Source organism: Vicugna pacos, chromosome 12, assembly GCF_048564905.1.
Source record: "Vicugna pacos chromosome 12, VicPac4, whole genome shotgun sequence".
NCBI lineage: Eukaryota > Metazoa > Chordata > Mammalia > Artiodactyla > Camelidae > Vicugna > Vicugna pacos.
In genome coordinates this window covers 1,199,196-1,216,631 of record NC_132998.1, presented here as the reverse complement: position 1 = coordinate 1,216,631, position 17,436 = coordinate 1,199,196, and the positions used below count along the sequence as shown (strand labels likewise).

General features: G+C 49.5%; 1 protein-coding gene across 7 annotated transcripts in view; it reads left to right on the top strand.

Annotated features, from left to right (window-relative positions):
* The window catches only part of LOC102526932 (bromodomain adjacent to zinc finger domain protein 2A), a 32,951-nt gene extending 15,522 nt beyond the window's left edge, over window positions 1-17,429 (top strand). For 5 of the 7 annotated variants that reach the window (XM_015251393.3, XM_072972437.1, XM_031683371.2 and 2 more), the window contains 27 exons: window positions 395-988; window positions 1,818-2,003; window positions 2,510-2,728; window positions 3,172-3,672; window positions 3,817-3,877; window positions 4,933-5,041; window positions 5,210-5,311; window positions 5,482-5,692; window positions 6,952-7,052; window positions 7,372-7,437; window positions 7,619-7,852; window positions 7,974-8,228; window positions 9,156-9,370; window positions 9,670-9,744; window positions 9,957-10,137; window positions 10,237-10,296; window positions 10,493-10,637; window positions 11,156-11,835; window positions 11,980-12,202; window positions 12,319-12,474; window positions 12,589-12,740; window positions 12,927-13,216; window positions 13,304-13,436; window positions 13,551-13,697; window positions 14,078-14,304; window positions 14,421-14,564; window positions 14,651-17,429. In XM_015251393.3, coding sequence (XP_015106879.1) covers window positions 395-988; window positions 1,818-2,003; window positions 2,510-2,728; window positions 3,172-3,672; window positions 3,817-3,877; window positions 4,933-5,041; window positions 5,210-5,311; window positions 5,482-5,692; window positions 6,952-7,052; window positions 7,372-7,437; window positions 7,619-7,852; window positions 7,974-8,228; window positions 9,156-9,370; window positions 9,670-9,744; window positions 9,957-10,137; window positions 10,237-10,296; window positions 10,493-10,637; window positions 11,156-11,835; window positions 11,980-12,202; window positions 12,319-12,474; window positions 12,589-12,740; window positions 12,927-13,216; window positions 13,304-13,436; window positions 13,551-13,697; window positions 14,078-14,304; window positions 14,421-14,564; window positions 14,651-14,816 — 5,633 coding nt within the window. In that variant the 3' untranslated portion in view covers window positions 14,817-17,429. Of the gene's footprint in view, window positions 1-394; window positions 989-1,086; window positions 1,224-1,817; window positions 2,004-2,509; window positions 2,729-3,171; window positions 3,673-3,816; window positions 3,878-4,932; window positions 5,042-5,209; window positions 5,312-5,481; window positions 5,693-6,951; window positions 7,053-7,371; window positions 7,438-7,618; window positions 7,853-7,973; window positions 8,229-9,155; window positions 9,371-9,669; window positions 9,745-9,956; window positions 10,138-10,236; window positions 10,297-10,492; window positions 10,638-11,155; window positions 11,836-11,979; window positions 12,203-12,318; window positions 12,475-12,588; window positions 12,741-12,926; window positions 13,217-13,303; window positions 13,437-13,550; window positions 13,698-14,077; window positions 14,305-14,420; window positions 14,565-14,650 lie in introns of those variants that run through there. The other 2 variants (XM_072972439.1, XM_015251397.3) reach the window with 2 other exon arrangements.
* Window positions 17,430-17,436: the final 7 nt, after the last annotated feature.

Here is a 17,436-nt window from a genome sequence, read left to right as displayed (position 1 = left end):
AGTCATGCCACTCCAAGGGAAGAATTCCTCTAGGGAATGAGGGTGGGGAAGAATGCAAGTCACTGTAGGGAGTCTGCAAACAGCTTCATTTAAAAAAAAAATTAAAAAGCCCTGAGCGTCAGCAGCAGCCAGTCCTCTGCTGGGGGCTTCTGCGGTAGGCCGGGAGGGTTCCCCAGCCCCTCCTCAGCAGCCGCAGCAGCAGCCATTAAGCTTATATCCAGGCATATCTGGGTTCGGTGTTCCCTGGAGACTGATGAACTATAACTATAGTAGAGGGGGAATCCCCCTCCTCCTCACCTTCCCTTTTTCTAGTCAGTGCTGTTCCTTTAGTAGAATGGGTAGAATTACTTGCATACATATCTGTAACTGACCCTTTTCCCTCCTTCTCTGCCAGGTTTGAATGGGGATGTGAATGTTAATGGCTTATCTACTGTATCTCACACTACTACTTCAGGGATTTTGAACTCTGCTCCCCACTCCTCCAGCACCTCACACCTCCATCACCCCAACGTGGCCTACGACTGTCTCTGGAACTACTCACAGTACCCATCTGCCAATCCTGGCAGCAACCTCAAGGACCCACCCCTTCTCTCCCAGTTCTCGGGGGGACAATACCCACTCAACGGCATCCTTGGGGGCAGCCGGCAACCTTCATCCCCAAGTCACAACACTAACCTTCGGGCTGGGAGCCAAGAGTTCTGGGCCAACGGTACCCAGAGCCCCATGGGGCTTAACTTCGATTCACAGGAACTGTATGATTCCTTTCCTGACCAGAATTTTGAGGTGATACCCAATGGACCCCCTAGTTTTTTCACCTCCCCACAGACTTCTCCTATGTTGGGATCCAGCATCCAGACCTTTGCACCCTCCCAGGAGGTAGGCGTTGGTATCCATCCTGATGAGGCGGCAGAAAAGGAGCTGACTTCAGTTGTGGCAGAGAATGGCACTGGCTTGGTAGGCAGCCTGGAGCTGGAAGAAGAGCAGCCAGGTATAACTGTGGGTCTGCGAGCTGGGTTGGAAGAGGGAAAATGGGGTTGTTGGGGGCCAGTGGCTTTTTGAGGTGAGGAAAACTTGTCTTTCCAGCTCTCTGCAGTGGAGGCTGATTTGCATGTGGTGATTAGCAGAGCCAAGTGGCTGGTGTTTTTGTGGCAGCAGCACCAGCTCAAGAGTGGGAGTGCAAATTATTTCAAGCTCATGCAGAGCTGCTGGCCTGGAGAGGGCAGGTGGGCGAGCCCAAAACAGCCCCAACAGACACCCTGCATCAAGAAGGGCTTCTTCTAAAATATAGGAAGGGTTTGGGGCACCAGCAGGAGGCAAAGAAGCCAATTTGGTTTGAGTGTATCAGGGCCAGACTGGCTGCTAAAGTGGGCTTGAGTTCTCGTAGTGACTGGCACACGGAGGAGAAGGAAGCAGGCAGAGCATACCATTGCTTGTCTGCTCACAGTTTTTGGTTTTTGTTGTTGTTAGTATCGGTACATGAGACAGTCCCTCTTATCTTTTCCCTCACCATCCTGTAAAATCACAGAATGTTTTCTGTTTACCACCTGTTCCTACTGAATGGGAGAAATAGCTGAGAACCTAAAGGGGTTCTTGTCTCAGACCCCACTCTCCTTTCCCGTCTTTACCTGCTGTAGGATTTTGTTAGTACATCTTTACTCACCTAAAGTTCTTGGTATGATCAGTACCCAGCATAGGACTGGCACCCATAAATGTTCTTTCAGAATGAACATCCATCCCCCCAAAGATTGTCTATTATAGCTAAGTGGACCTGTTGAAGTCACTGGTTTTGACGTTTGCCCTCTCCTGGGGTTTCCTAGAACTAAAGATGTGTGGCTACAATGGCTCCGTCCCTTCTGTGGAATCATTGCACCAGGAGGTCTCAGTCTTGGTCCCTGATCCCACAGTGAGCTGCTTAGATGATCCTTCACATCTTCCTGACCAACTGGAAGACACTCCAATCCTCAGTGAAGTCTCTCTGGAGCCATTCAACACTCTGGCACCAGGTAGGCTCCCTTCAACTTATCCATGCAGAGGGTAGCCTGCTTTTACCACCTTGGAGAGATAGTAAGCCAGGAGAAATGTTTGGGAATTTGAGGTACTTGAGGCCTCCAGCTGATCCTGTGGCAGACCACAGCTTCCCGCCACTGGCCTGACTGGACCAGCTGCACTCTGAGCTGAATTGGTTCATTTCCCAGGTTCTCTCCCAGTGTTCCTTTTGGCCAAGAGTACTGGGCAGGGACTAATTACCACACCGTTGGTCTATTTGGGTTCTCACTAACTGAAAAGAAGGCAGTAGCCAGTGAACGACTACCTTTTACCCACTGAAATATAAGAAAGGCCTATTTATGACAGATGCTAGAATTTTGTGTCAGTCTGTGGATTGATACAGAACCATTGCCTTTCCTTTGCCTATTATTAGAAAGAACCCATACACTATGGGAACTAAAATTGGATATATTCAGACTAGTATTTCTTAAGTCTTGCTTTCTTATTTTTTCCACCCCTGAAGAGCCAGTGAGTGGAGGACTCTACGGGATAGATGACACGGAGCTGATGGGTGCAGAGGACAAGCTGCCTCTTGAGGACAGCCCTGTGATCTCTGCCCTTGATTGCCCTTCCCTCAATAATGCCACTGCCTTCAGTCTCCTGGCAGATGACAGCCAAACTTCAGCCTCTATCTTTGCCAGCCCCACCTCTCCACCTGTCCTTGGGGAGTCTGTTCTGCAAGGTGAGTGAGGAGAGGTAGGACAGAGAGAGCCCTTACCTGGGAAAAAGAGAACAGGCCTTAGGGCTAGGAACTGTATGAGAGCACCTTGCTGGGAGCTGAGGTGGGCCATGGGATAGTGTATGGTGGGGCTGAAAAGGCACTCTTGACTTCTGCCCTGTGCCCAAAAGAACTTTTGAGACTTCGAGTTAGCAGGAAAAAGGAGGCCAGAGGCCTTTACTGGCTCCAGGTAAAATATTTCTTCACACAATGACAGCTGAAGCAGTTTTGCTCTTTAACCTTCATGAAGGGTAGGGGAGGACAGCCAGAGGCTACTTCTCTTTTTCCAACCCTAGGGGAAAGCCCTTGAAGTAACCTTGTTTGGCTTAGTCCAGGTCTGTCAGAGTAGATTCTCTTGTTTTATATAATCATCTTTCCTTTATCCATCTTGTCCCTTTGGATTCTAGATAACAGCTTTGACCTGAATAATGGTAGTGATGCAGAACAGGAAGAAATGGAGACGGAGGCTTCAGACTTCCCACCACCTCTGACCCGGCCAGCCCCTGACCAGTCATCCACTATTCAGCTACATCCAGCAACCTCACCAGCAGTCTTGCCGACAGCCTCCCCGGCAGTCTCTCTGGCAATTTCTCCAGCAGCCTCCCCGGAAATCTCTCCAGAAGTCTCCCCAGCAGTTTCTGCAGCAGCCTCCCTGGAAATCTCCCCGGTCGTCTCCCCAGCAGCCTTCCCAACAGTCTCTCCAGCTTCTTCAGCAGCCCTCCCACCAGCCTCCTCAGAAGTCTCCTTGATGGCCTCCCCAGTGACGTCCCCAAAACCATCCCCTGCAGCTTCCCCAGCAGCTGGCTTCCCAGCAGCCTCCCCAGCGAATAAGGATGTCAGCAGCTTCCCTGAAATGACTGCTGACCTGGAAGAGATCACTGGAGAAGGAGTCACTACCTCTGGTAGTGGTGAGTGTCTGGATTCTCTCCACCCCTAGCTGGTTCCAGAAAAATTTTCTGTCTCATGTGGCATTTAGCCCTACCCTGCTGGCCTGTTGTTTCAGTATTTTGCTTGAACTCTTTAACTTGGGTGTCCCCTGTCTTCTTCCCAAGGTGATGTTCTGAGGAGACGTATTGCTACCCCAGAAGAAGTTCGTCTTCCTCTCCAACATGGGTAAATGCTCTGGTTTGCTACGTGATCGACCTTTGACACATTTAATGAATGGCTGTAGGAAGAAGGGAAGGAGCTCCTCTCATCTGAGGTGGGGAGGAGTGGGCTAGACAAGAATGGATGAAAGGATAGTTATCTGCGATGATAAAATTTCTAGGTGTGAGATTCCTAGGCTTTCCTTCTTCCTGTCTCAGGGTCTTCCTCCCCTCACCCATTCTTTCCTGTCTTGTGGCCACTCAGTTTTTCCCTCCAGGGGCTATGGCTATTAACTTTTCCAAACTCAGCTAGTGAGCCTAGGGTTCGGATGTTCAATTTAGTTACCTTGTCCTGTATGCTTAGAGAAGGAATAGCAGTGAATGGGGAGTGGCTTAGTCGTGATGAAAGGGGGATTTTTTTTCTTTTTTTTAATGCACTTTGGAGAGGTAAGGGCAAGAACAGTATGTGACCAGCGTGAACAAGCCAGCTGACACTAAGGGCTTTGTAGGAATAACTGCCTTCCTGATCTTCCCTACCCCCTCCCCTCTAGGCTGCTTGTGGTCACGATGTCTGAGTTCTGCTTTAAATTTTGAGAGAAAGATAAGGCTTAGTCTTAGAATAATCTGTTGCTCAGAACACAGAGTTCCTTACTAAACCCTGGCCAACGGAGTCATTTCATGGAGTCAGCAGTGAGTTTACTCTTCTGCTTGCCTCCCCACCTTCTGTCTTTGCTGCCTTCATTCTGTTAGGTCTTCATCCTCTTTACTGGAAACCTAGTGATTTGCCCTGAATGGTGTTAGGGAGGGGGTTTCTGGCATCTCATCTCACTGACTTTGTAGAGGGAGGGGTGGAGGTCTTTCTGGGCTTGTGCAGTTTGGTGTGTTGCTCTCCCTTAAAGCCCTGAGGAGCTTGTGGCTCAGGCCTGCCTTCTGGCCAGGCTTGTATCTCAGGATGCCTTTGCATCTACATGCAATTCTAGTGAGACAGGTGCGGGGAGAGCCGTCTGCTCAGTGGGCTTGGCTCCTGGGTGTGAGTGGGTAGGGGTGTGACCTGGCGGCAGGGCCCATGTGTTTCTCTGGCAGGTGGAGGAGAGAGGTGCGCATCAAGAAGGGCAGCCACCGATGGCAAGGGGAGACCTGGTACTATGGCCCCTGTGGGAAGAGAATGAAACAGTTCCCGGAAGTGATCAAGGTAATACTGCTTTCGTGGGCTTTTTAGGAAAGCACAGACTCCTTTTTTGGACCCAGTGGCAACAGGCTGGCAGTGTCTGCTCTGGGGCTTGTTCTGCTTGTGCTGTTGCTGGCCAAAGGCATGGTAGGGCTCTGATGTCACTGACGCCACTTCATCTCCTCCTTGTAGTACCTGAGCCGCAATGTGGTACACAACGTCCGTCGGGAGCATTTCAGCTTCAGTCCCCGTATGCCTGTTGGAGATTTCTTTGAAGAGAGAGACACACCAGAGGTGCAGGCCCAAGGGTTAAATATGCTTTTTGTGCCTGAGAAAGGGTTGGTGGACAAGCCACAGCTTCCTCTCATGGGGTTTGGCGTTTCTAGGGCATTGAATGGTTCAGATGGCTTGGTGCTTTACATTAACTCCCTCTTGTTGTAACAAAGTCTTCCTCATTACCTTAGGGCCTGCAGTGGGTACAGCTCTCAGCAGAGGAGATCCCATCCAGGATTCAGGCAATTACTGGGAAACGGGGCCGACCTCGAAACACTGAGAAGGCCAAGACCAAGGAAGTCCCCAAGGTGAAACGGGGCCGAGGTCGGCCACCCAAGGTCAAAATCACCGAGCTGTTAAATAAGACAGACAACCGCCTCCTAAAGAAACTGGAGACCCAAGGTACAGTGATATTTCTTATTTTGGGATTCTACTTACTCAGAAATGTTCAGTGTTCAGAAATGTATCAGAAATGTTGATGGGTTGCTAATGGCTGAGTGTCCCAGGAGAGTGACTGACATTATATGGACAGAGTGAATCTGAATTTCCCCTCCTGGAAAGCAGCCTCAGGATCCCAGTACTTTTGTGACTCTTTAACAACCATAACAACCAGTGTCTTTCTTGAGGTGCTGTTACTGGTGGAGCCTGGGCAGTCCTCAGAGGTAGTTAGGTGAGGAGAGAGTTTTCACGTCCTTTCTCACCTGTCTTACTGGTTTGAGCTGTCTTGTATATTTCCTACCTTATTCATTGCCACCATCATGGAGGTTCAGAATTCACATCTGAATCCAAAAGATAATTAAATTAGCACTTTTTGTGGCGGGAAAGGTAGGAATGTCTAATTTTTCAGTAAATATTGCATTTACTCTGATATAGTATAAAGAATTTGAGATTTTTCAGAGTTGTCTGACTCCTCTTCAGAGTTCCAGCTCTGCCAGATTCTGACTGACCTCGAGCAAGTCATTTATATTTAATAAAAGCCTATAGTGGTTCAACTATAGATAATACCTGTCTAACTTAGAGGGTTGCTGTGCAGATGTGGTGGTAGTAGTGTTTCTATGCCAGAACAGAAAAGGTACTGTCATATTAAAACACTCTATTGTTTACAGAACCACACTTCCCTTCTAAAAGGGAAGAAATTCAGATCTTTTAGTGGAGCAAGACATAGGAGCTGGGCATAAGCAATAGCTATGTCAGGTTTGATCTGATTGTACTAAGGTGTCCATAATCTGAGGACCTTTCTTTCTGGCACGTTTTTGCTTACTTGGCACTTCCAACTCAAGACTACCTTCTTTTCCTGGCAGTTTTTCTGTTTCCTTTCTTTGCTCTAGTCTGGGGGTTGCTGCCCTTGTCAGGTGGCCTGGGAGAGAGACAGGCTATAAGGCTACCTGCTGTTTTGGCCTCTAGGCCCCCTCTAAAGCAGGCCTATGTGTTCCAGGGTCTGGTGCTTTGGGGCAGGAGATACCATTTAAGTTCTTTGTGCTGCCCTCATCACAGTGCCTCTCCTACATTTTTTCCTCCCAAAATTTTATATATACTTGAAAAAAAAAGCCTTCTAGATTATTCAGGAAGCCGCTTGGGAGGCCAGCTTTGTGACAGGCTGCTCTAGATGCTGGAGGCTGGTCTGCTTGCCTCACTGTTCATTTTCCTTTCTGCCCTCACAGAAACACTGAATGAGGAGGATAAAGCAAAGATGAGTAAAATCAAGAAGAAGATGAAGCAGAAAGTGCAACGTGGAGAGTGTCAGACTACTATCCAAGGGCAGGTGAGGGACATCAGAGAGATTACACAGGAGATTAATTTTTCCTACAGCCTGCTCCATCTTTTCTTCCTTCTCCCACGGCTGCCACCCGCCATGCAGCAGCATACCTTCCTTACCTGGGATTTGGGGGGGTCTTGATTTAGAGAATTGGGCTTGTTCAAGAATAATGTGGGCATCTCCAGGATGAGAGAATTGATCCATTGCCAGTCCCTCATCCCATCTCTCACTCTCCTCCCCAGCACCCTTGTTTGTTTTTGAATCCTAGCCCAAGCAGTGATGCTTTCAGAGTTTGAGGAGAAATGACTTCCCTTATGGTTTACAGGCCAGAAACAAGCGGAAACAAGAGACCAAGAGCTTAAAGCAGAAGGAAGCAAAGAAGAAGTCCAAGGTAGGTGCATGTACACACAAGCATAACTTTGAAGTCACCAAACTGATTTTGCAAGATGTGTGAGTTGGTCTTGTTTTATAGTCATGTTTCTGGGTCTAAGGTGGGGAGGATGGGGACCAGGGAAGGGTGGTGATTCAGATCTTTATGGCACTCTTGGTTCCCCTCTCCCTTGGGTGGGTAGGCTGAGAAGGAGAAGGTAAAGACAAAGCAGGAAAAACTGAAGGAAAAAGTCAAGAGGGAGAAGAAAGAGAAGGTAAAAATGAAGGAAAAGGAGGAGGTGGCCAAAGCCAAGCCAACCTGTAAAGCAGATAAAACACTGGCCACACAGAGGCGCTTGGAGGAGCGGCAGAGGCAGCAGATGATTTTGGAGGAGATGAAGAAGCCCACAGAGGACATGTGTCTGACTGATCACCAGGTAGTAAGGGGGTAATAACAGATCCTGGAGGGGCCGTCTGTGGAGACACTTGTAGTAAAGGAAGAACCTCCTAAATATCCCGTATGTTTGACAGAACACCCTACCACTTTTATCCCTACAGCCCCTGCCTGACTTCTCACGCATCCCTGGTCTGATCCTGCCTAGTGGGGCCTTCTCAGACTGCTTGACCATCGTGGAGTTCCTGCACAGCTTCGGCAAGGTGCTGGGCTTTGACCCTGCCAAAGATGTACCTAGCCTGGGGGTCCTGCAGGAGGGACTTCTGTGTCAAGGTGACAGCTTGGGCGAGGTACAGGATCTGCTGGTGCGGCTTCTGAAAGCTGCGCTCTATGACCCTGGCTTGCCCCCCTACTGTCAGGTGAGGTCCTTTCCCTGGCAGGTTTGGAGGGCTTGGGATCCGGTAGTTTTCTCAGTCTTGTGTTCTCTTTAAGTTAAACGCATGGAAGCCCCTCCCCAAAGTGATCAGGACAAGGAAAGGGAGATTCAGAAATAGTCCCCAAATTACAGTCTTTGACTTAATGATTTTTCGACTTTACAGTGGTGCAGAAGTAATACGCATTTGGTAGAAACTGTACTTTACATTTTGAGTGTGGATCTTTTCCTGGGCTAGAGAAATGTAGTGCAGCACACTCTCATGACGCTGGGCAGCAGCAGCAAGTCACACCTCCCAGGCAGTCCTGCAGGCACTGACACACTTAGCACCACTCTGAACCTACACAGCCATTCTGTTTCTCACTTTCAGTACAGTCTTCAGTAGATTACCTGAGATAGTCAACACTGTATTATAAAAAAGACGTTGTGTTAGATGGTTTTGCCCAACTCTAGGCTAACATAAGTGTTTGGAGGGTTTGCTAAGCTATCATGGTCTGTGGATTAGGTGTATTAAATGCATTTTCAACCTACAGTATTTTTAATTTATGGTGGGTTTATTGGGATGTGATCCCAACATAAGTTGAAGAAGATCTGTATACTACCTGCTAGCTCTTCTTGTAATTTATTGGCTCTTTTCCTAGGTTACCTCTACCACTACTTTAAGATTTTAGGTCCTGGCTCCCTTGTCATTCTCTACGGGAACAAGGGGAGGAAGATACGTTTTCTTCCTGTTTCTGTTTTCCAGACCTCCCTCTGCTTATAGTTTGTTCATTTTATTTACTTCTTTTCTTTTGCATCTTTTCTTTTTCTTCTCTCATCTTATCCTAGCAACTTACATTCTTTTCCCTTTTCCTGTCTTAACCCCATAGTTCCTCTGTCTCTCCTCACTCCTATTGTGTTCTCCTCCGAACAGTCCTTAAAGATCTTGGGGGAGAAGGTGTCTGAGATCCCACTGACAAGAGACAATGTGTCCGAGATCCTGCGCTGCTTCCTCATGGCATATGGAGCAGAGCCAGCCCTCTGTGACAGCCTGCGCACCCAGCCTTTTCAGGCCCAGCCACCCCAACAGAAGGCTGCTGTCCTGGCCTTCCTCGTGCATGAGCTCAACGGCTCCACCCTTATCATCAAGTGAGGGGCTGGGCTGGGATGGTTATTGTATGCCGTGGTCAGGATGGGGCCAGGGAGGGTTTTAGCCATCCAGAATCCTGGGAGATGTGTCCACTGCCATGCTCTGGATAAGCTGGTGTGAATTGAGAATGAATCTCATTTCCTCCCCTGGGAGAACCGAAGCCTTACTCTGCTGTTCATCTAATCTAGGCTCTGGGATGAAACTCCCTATTCAGCTGCAGCCCTTTTACCCTTGAGCCTCCCTTCTGTGTGTGTGCTGCTGCTTCTGCCTCAAAATCCCATGCATTGTTCCCCTGCAGTGAGATTGACAAGACCCTGGAGAGCATGTCCAGCTACAGGAAAAACAAGTGGATTGTTGAAGGCCGGCTCCGGAGGTAGGGACAGGACAGAGGGTAGGGCCCAGAGAGAGGAGAGAAGGGGGAAAGGGTGAAGCATAACCAGGACTTTTGCCTGGATCTCGATGTTCTTGGCCCCTCCCCTGAGATTGGGATGCTACCCCAGGGCTCAGGATGGCTTAGATTAAAGGTGTTTCTTTTTGTAGTGGTATTATGTCCCTCACCACGGTTTCCCTTAAATCTGTTTCAAGACTGAAAACTGCTCTGGCCAAGAGAACTGGACGACCTGAGGTAGAGCTTCAGGGGCCAGAGGAAGGCCTGGGGCGGAGGCGCAGTTCTCGGATCCTGGAGGAGACCAGTGGCATGGAAGAGGAGGAAGAGGAGGAGAGTACGGCTGCGGTCCATGGCCGTAGGGGCCGAAGGGATGGAGAGGTACTAGCCCAGATCAAGGAAAGTGGGAGTTGGAAAACATTTCTTTTTCTTGAATCTGATGATTCTCTTTCTTGCGGTGCCCACTTGTTTCTTCTCCAGGTTGATATCACAACATCTAGCATCCCAGAGCTAGAGCGCCAGATAGAAAAACTCAGCAAGGTATTGTGCTTCTAACTCCCAGGAGCTAGAGATGGGGGCTGGGCAAGAACTGATCACCTTATGAGTTGGGCCGAGATGGTATCATTTTTATAGGGAAGCTGAGAGCCACTGACCTCTTCCATATACTGGACAAAGTCACCACTGTCACCCTGGAAATGTGTTTTTCATTCATCTTCCTTTTCCACTGCCTACCCAGCGTCAGCTCTTCTTTCGCAAAAAGCTGCTTCACTCATCCCAGATGCTTCGAGCCGTCTCCTTGGGTCAAGACCGCTACAGACGCCGCTACTGGGTGTTGCCCTATTTGACTGGTATCTTTGTGGAAGGAACAGAGGGGAGCTTAGGTAGGTGTGTTGTGGGACCCTGAATTGATTCCTGTCTGACAAAAACTAAACAATTCCTTTTCCTTTACCTAATCATCTCGGGCCTCTTCATTTTATGAGAATCATTATAGCACCGTGGTTAAGAACACAGGCTCTGGAATGAGAATGCCAGCCCACCTGCTGCGCCATTTACCAGCTGTTTGCTTCGGTTTCTTTATTTGTAAAGTGGAGTTCATAGTAGTGTATGTACTTCATAGGGTTACTGAGAGGACTAAAATGAGTTCAGAGTCTTAGAACAGAGCTGAACGCATAGCTGTTCTCAGTAAATGCTAGCTTACACTGATGCTGATGACTCTTACTTGGGAGAAGTGTTTCTTTTCCAGATACTGTGTTCATTGGCATGTAAGTTGTTTTCAGTGGCACCTCAAAAAGGGGGCACTTAAGTCCAAGAGAAAAAAGTGTATGTCTTGTGTTTGTATACCCTCTTTCTTTCCCTTATATATCAGTATATGTCTTATGCTCTTCACTTTTCTTTACAGTTCCTGAGGATGTAATAAAGCAGGAAAATGACTCCTTAAAAATGGCAACCCATTCAGCAACCAGCCCAGTCTCCTTCTGTCTGAAGAGGGAGTTAGCTGGCTCCAACAGCTCTGCCACTTCTCCTGCCCGGGCCCGAGGCCGACCTCGGAAAACTAAGCCAGGGTCTATGCAATCTAGGCGCCTGAAATCTCTGGTCAAGGGTCAAGGTTCAGAACAGCCTCAGGCCCAGCTTCAGCCTGAGGCTCAGCCCCATCTTCATGAGCTTCAGGCTCATGTCCAGCCCCAGCCCCAGCCCCAGCCCCAGGCCCAGTTTCAGTTGCATCCTCAGTCTCATAATGGGTTCCTGGAGCCAGAAGGCTCCCCTTTGTCTCTGGGTCAGAGCCAGCATGACCTCAGCCAGTCAGCCTTCCTGTCGTGGCTGAGCCAGACTCAGAGCCATGGTTCCCTGCTCAGCAGCTCAGTTCTCACACCTGATAGCAGCCCCGGAAAACTGGACCCGACCCCATCACAGCCCCTGGAGGAGCCAGAAGCTGATGAGGCAGAAGCCAGCTCTGAATCTCAAGCTCCCTGGTTTAACTTCTCAGCCCAGATGCCCTGCAATGTCGCCCCTACACCACCCCCTGCAATTTCTGAGGACCAGCCCACTTCTTCCCCTCAGCTACCTGCTTCCTCCAAGCCAGTAAGTAACCAGAACTAGTATTTACCTGATTTCATCTTACCCCTAGCTGTGGGCTGTCGCTGAAGTTCAGGGAAGGGATGGTTCCATTGGGGTCCTATAAACATAAAAACAGCCTCTTCCTCTTATGTTTCATCTCATTCACAGGTGAATAGACCCAGTGCTGCCAACCCCTGTCCTCCAGTGCAGCTCTCTTCCACCCCTTTGCCAGGTGTGGCTCCTAAAAGGCGAACAGGAGACCCTGGAGAAACACCACAGAGCCCCACAGGGCTGGGACAGCCCAAACGGAGAGGGAGACCCCCCAGTAAGTTCTTCAAACAGATGGAGCAGCGTTACCTGACCCAGCTGACAGCCCAGCCTGTGCCCCCTGGTGAGTGATCTTGGGGTAGGATGCGGTGAGGGTGTAGGCAGGAGGGACATCAGATGTGGGCCATGTGATTCATAGCTGGTTCCCACACCCCACACACACATAAACTTTCTTCACAGAAATGCGCTCGGGCTGGTGGTGGATCCGAGATCCTGAGACATTGGATGCCACACTCAAGGCCCTACACCCCCGAGGCATCCGAGAGAAGGCACTTCACAAACACCTAAACAAGCACAGGGACTTGTTACAGGAAGTCTGCCTACGACCCTCAGCTGGTAAGACAAATACCTTGACCCAACCTGAGCTGAAGAGCCCAGGTAGATGTTGAGCTGCTGCTGTGGATGGTAAACAGCCTGATAGGCCTTTCCCGCTGCTTTCTGTCATCTCAGACCCCATCTTTGAGCCCAATCAGCTACCTGCCTCTCAAGAAGGGATTATGAGCTGGTCCCCCAAAGAGAAGACATTTGAGACAGACCTGGCTGTGCTTCAGTGGGTAGAAGAGCTGGAGCAGCGGGTGATCCTCTCTGATCTGCAGATCCGGGTACGCTGGGGCTGGCACTGGGCAGGGGGTTGTTGAGGAGAGGGTATTAATATCTTGTACGTATTAGGAAAAACCTGCATTCCCGCTTCACAAGTGACCTATCATGACCCTAAGTGGGTTATATTTTTTGCTATGCTTAATGTTCTTCCTTTAATAATGAGTTTTCTTTCTTTCTCCCACCTGCAGGGCTGGACATGTCCCAGCCCAGACTCTACTCGTGAAGACTTGGCTTACTGTGAGCACCTACCTGACTCCCAGGAGGATATCACCTGGAGAGGTCGAGGCAAGGAAGGACTGGCACCCCAGCGTAAAACTACCAACCCTCTGGACCTGGCAGTGATGCGCCTTGCTGCCCTGGAGCAGAATGTGGAGAGGCGGTACCTGCGGGAGCCCCTCTGGCCAGCTCATGAATTTGTGCTGGAGAAGGCCCTGCTCAGCACGCCCAGTAGTGCCCCCCAGTGCACCACTACAGAGATGTGAGTGCCCCCTGCCACATATACTATTCTTGGATAAATTTACTGGATCCTGCTCCTCATCAGAAAATCTCCACTTTCTCCCTCCAGATCATACGAGATCACCCCTCGCATTCGGGCCTGGCGCCAAACGCTAGAGCGGTGCCGGAGTGCGGCCCAGGTGTGCTTGTGCCTAGGCCAGCTGGAGAGGTCCATTGCCTGGGAGAAGTCCGTCAACAAAGTGGTAAGAGGCCTGGAAAGCCTGGGGAGGCTGAAGAGATGGCCAGCTGGGGTGGGTGGGGTCATTGGCAGGCAGAGACTTGAAGGCTCACCCTGCCTCCTCACAACCTTGGTCCAGACCTGTCTAGTTTGCCGGAAGGGTGACAACGATGAGTTTCTTCTACTTTGTGATGGATGTGACCGTGGCTGCCATATTTACTGCCATCGGCCCAAGATGGAGGCTGTCCCAGAAGGAGACTGGTTCTGTGCTGTCTGTTTGGCCCAGGTAAGCCTTCTGCTCTCTCATTCCACTCCCAAGCAGAAATCAGAGATTCTTCTCATTCCGTTTGCCTCCAGTCCAACAGACACCACTTCTTACCATGGCTTCAGTCCCTCCTGAAGGACTCCAGACTAAGTGCTCGGAGACCTGGGTTCTGGTCCTTTGGAAAAGTCACTTAAATTCTATAACCTCACTTGCTTTCCTCTGTAAAATGGGAACGATTATGCTCTCCCTCTTACCTGCCTTACTGGGTTATGTGAATAAATTCACGTGCTACCTCATGCATGAACGTATTCACACTTAGACAAGGAGGGATTGTAATTAACTGGAGGGCAAGCAGAGCACACGTTCAGCTGTTGCTGATCTCACCTTTTTCTTATCCTTAGCAGGTAGACGGGGAACTGACTCAGAAGCCTGGTTTCCCAAAACGAGGCCAGAAGCGGAAGAGTAGTTACGCACTGAACTTCCCAGAGGGTGACAGCCGCCGGCGCCGGGTACTGTCGAGGGGCCGAGAAAGCCCAACAGCGCCTCGGTACTCAGAAGAAGGGCTGTCCCCCTCAAAGCGGCGGCGGCTCTCCATGCGGAGCCACCACAGCGATCTCACATTTTGCGAGTGAGTTGAGCGAATTCATTGGACAGCTGTCTCTTCCTTCGCCAGAGTAAAGGGCTGGGAGGTGTCAGTGTGTTTGTTTCCCGACAATGCAGTCATCACTGTCTCTTTCATAATAGGATTATCTTGATGGAGATGGAGTCCCATGATGCAGCCTGGCCTTTCCTGGAGCCTGTGAACCCACGATTGGTGAGTGGGTACCGACGCATCATCAAAAACCCTATGGATTTCTCCACCATGCGGGAGCGGCTGCTCCGGGGAGGGTAAGTAGACGTCGGCGCCTCTCCAGCTCCTCTGTTACTGCCGTGCCTCCCATCCACCTCACAGCCCTGCCTCCACCCCTGCCCAGGTACACCAGCTCAGAGGAGTTCGCGGCTGATGCACTCCTGGTCTTTGACAACTGCCAGACCTTCAACGAGGATGACTCTGAAGTGGGCAAGGCAGGGCACATCATGCGCCGCTTCTTCGAGAGCCGCTGGGAGGAGTTTTATCAGGGAAAACAGGCCAATCTGTGAGGCAAGGGTGGGGAGATTCACCTTGCGGCATCACCCCCTGCCCTCCAAACCAACCAACCCTGCCATTCTCACCTGCTGATGCTGCCCTGGGTCCATACTCAAGTCAGAGACATAGCCCTGATTTTTGACCCTATCCTTGGCAGCGCCCCACATCTTATCCCTACACCCCCTTCTCCCTTTCCTCCTCTTGTTCCTCAAATAAGAGGGCCAGAGATGAGGTCCTTTTGGACTGAAAGCCAAAAAAAGAAAGAAAAAATAATTTTTCCTTTGTTTTGTTTCCTAATTAAAAAAGGAGGAGGAAAGAAGTCCCTACTTCCTCCTCCCAGCTTCCTCACCTTCCCTGTACGTGCCCCAGCATTCTGGGGCTATTTAACAATAGCAATAGTTCTAGTGAATGTGTGAAACCGAGAAACACTCTGTACTGTGTGTGGACCCGCAGTGACGGCCAGTAAAGTGGACTTAACTCCCAAGTGTGTCGAGCCGGACACCGGGCCCTGAACATGCTGCTTCCATGTTCAGTCCCTCCCCTGCTTTTCTCTCTCTCCTTTCCTCTCCCCTCTTGCAGGTTTTCTCTCTCCCAATAATGTAAAACTGTTGTGTACGGGTTCCTCCCTCCTTTTCTCTCACCAATTTTTTTCCCTTCAAAGGAAAAAAAAAGTTCAGAGGTCCCTGTCTTTTCTCTGTCCTTGATCTTCCTGCCAATAGTTATGCCCTCTGTAATGTTGGATACTCCTCAAATGCTGAGTTTCTAGCCTTTTCTGAAACTTAGCAACTGGGGAGAGAGCAGGGAGGCACCCAGGACCTTGGGCCTTCCAGCTTCCTTCCCCACCTCTTACCCAAACCTCCCTCTTGGGAACTCCTCAGGGACAACTACTGCTGAGTTTGGGCACATCCCCAAGATGGAGGCCAGGTAGCAATCAACTGGCCTGAGAGAGAGAGAGAGGTGTGTGCATGTGTGTGTGAGAGGGTGCTGTGATTGTGCCCCTGTTTTGTTTGGTGGCATCCATTCAGTTTCCCCAAGTATCTGTTTTTTTCCCACTTTCCCCCTTGTTTTAAACCATCACTTTGTCTTTGGGAAACCACAGGAACAGTTTTTCTGGGTACAAGGCTGTGTCTCTCCCCCTCTCTCCCAGTCATTTCTGTTCCAGCCTCTTCAAACTGTGCAATCTTTCAGCAGGAACTCCCTCTCCTTTCAGTAGCTCTGAGTCTTAAAGCTTTTGCAGGGAGAGGGGTAGAACTGGATCTTTTCCTAATCCCATGAGCTTCTGTGGGTTTAGTTGTGCTTTCCTTCCCTTTTCTACTTCATGCCCTGGGACCCCCTTCCCCAGCAGCAGAGACCCCGGAGCACAAGAGAGTAGGGAGGATGGGTTCTGGGTCCACCACTGCCCTACATGTGACTACGCCCAAGTTAAGCCCCAACATGTGAGAGGAAAGCTGCTAACTCCCAGCTATAGCCATGGGCCCCTGGCCCCCTGCTTTCCTGCTCAGCAGAGCCCCTCCCATCAGAGATTACGGGTACTTGCACTGGGGAGGTGGCGGCTGGCTGGCCCAAGCAGAGAGCTGAGGCATCCAAGAAATGTTCCATTGGTGGGAGAGGGGCTGCCAGGTGAGGTGGAACATTCCTTGTACTTCTGGCAGCACTGAATAGCCAGGAGACGGGGCAGTGTAGGTCCTGGGGCAGCCCCATTCCTACTCCTTTACGCCCCTTCTGCCCCATAGCCTATTTCTAAAGTCGCCTTTTCTGTCAGATAAACCTCAAAACTTAATTTTATTTGAGATTTTTTTTTTGCTTTTAAATAAGAGGTGGATTGAAGAATATTTGAATTGACTTTATATTATGCATAAATATTTATATTTTATCTAAATAACTGCGCTGTAACAAACTTTGTGTTAGTCAAACGTTTGGAACTGTTATAGGTGGGGCTCTTCTTTTTCCCCACAGCAGTTTTCCCCTGGTGTAAAATGTACTAGATTAATTTTACTGTTGGAGGTTAGGTGGATGGGGGAGTGAAATCTCAACTGTTCCTGCTCTGTGTTCCTCTCCCAGCTCCATCTCTGTCTAGGGACCAGGCACTCTTAAGGTCGGGTGGAGTCCTAGCCTGTTTGAAGATGTAGGGGCTGAAGGGGGTGGGGGTAGGGCATGATCAAAGGGGCCATTTCTCACTTTTCTTTCCTCATCTTCACCGCCCCTTGAGCTAGGTGGATTTTCTCTTCTTGACAGATAAGAGTATTTGGTAGGGAAGGCAGGTTAATAAAGTAAATAAAACCCACCCCCTGCCCCTTTGTTTCCCCTCCCCATCAGTCTGGTTAACAGGAAAAACCACACCATCAACACCAACAAGTTTCCATGTTCCTTTTACAACAAAAGGGACTTGACTTTTTATATAACCAAATGTGGTGTTTTAGTGACTTTTTGATAATGTACAGTTTTTTGTGAATTTAAATTTATTTCTTTCTATATTTTTAGGACCAATCTCATTTTTAATAAGGTTAAAAAAGGAAAAAAAAAAGTCTAGAGAAAAAAACTCCTGTTTTTGCCATGTGATGTTCCACAAGTGCAGCTGTAGAAAGTGCTTGTCAGTTGAATAAAAACCACATTTGATAGATTCAAAAGACTCCG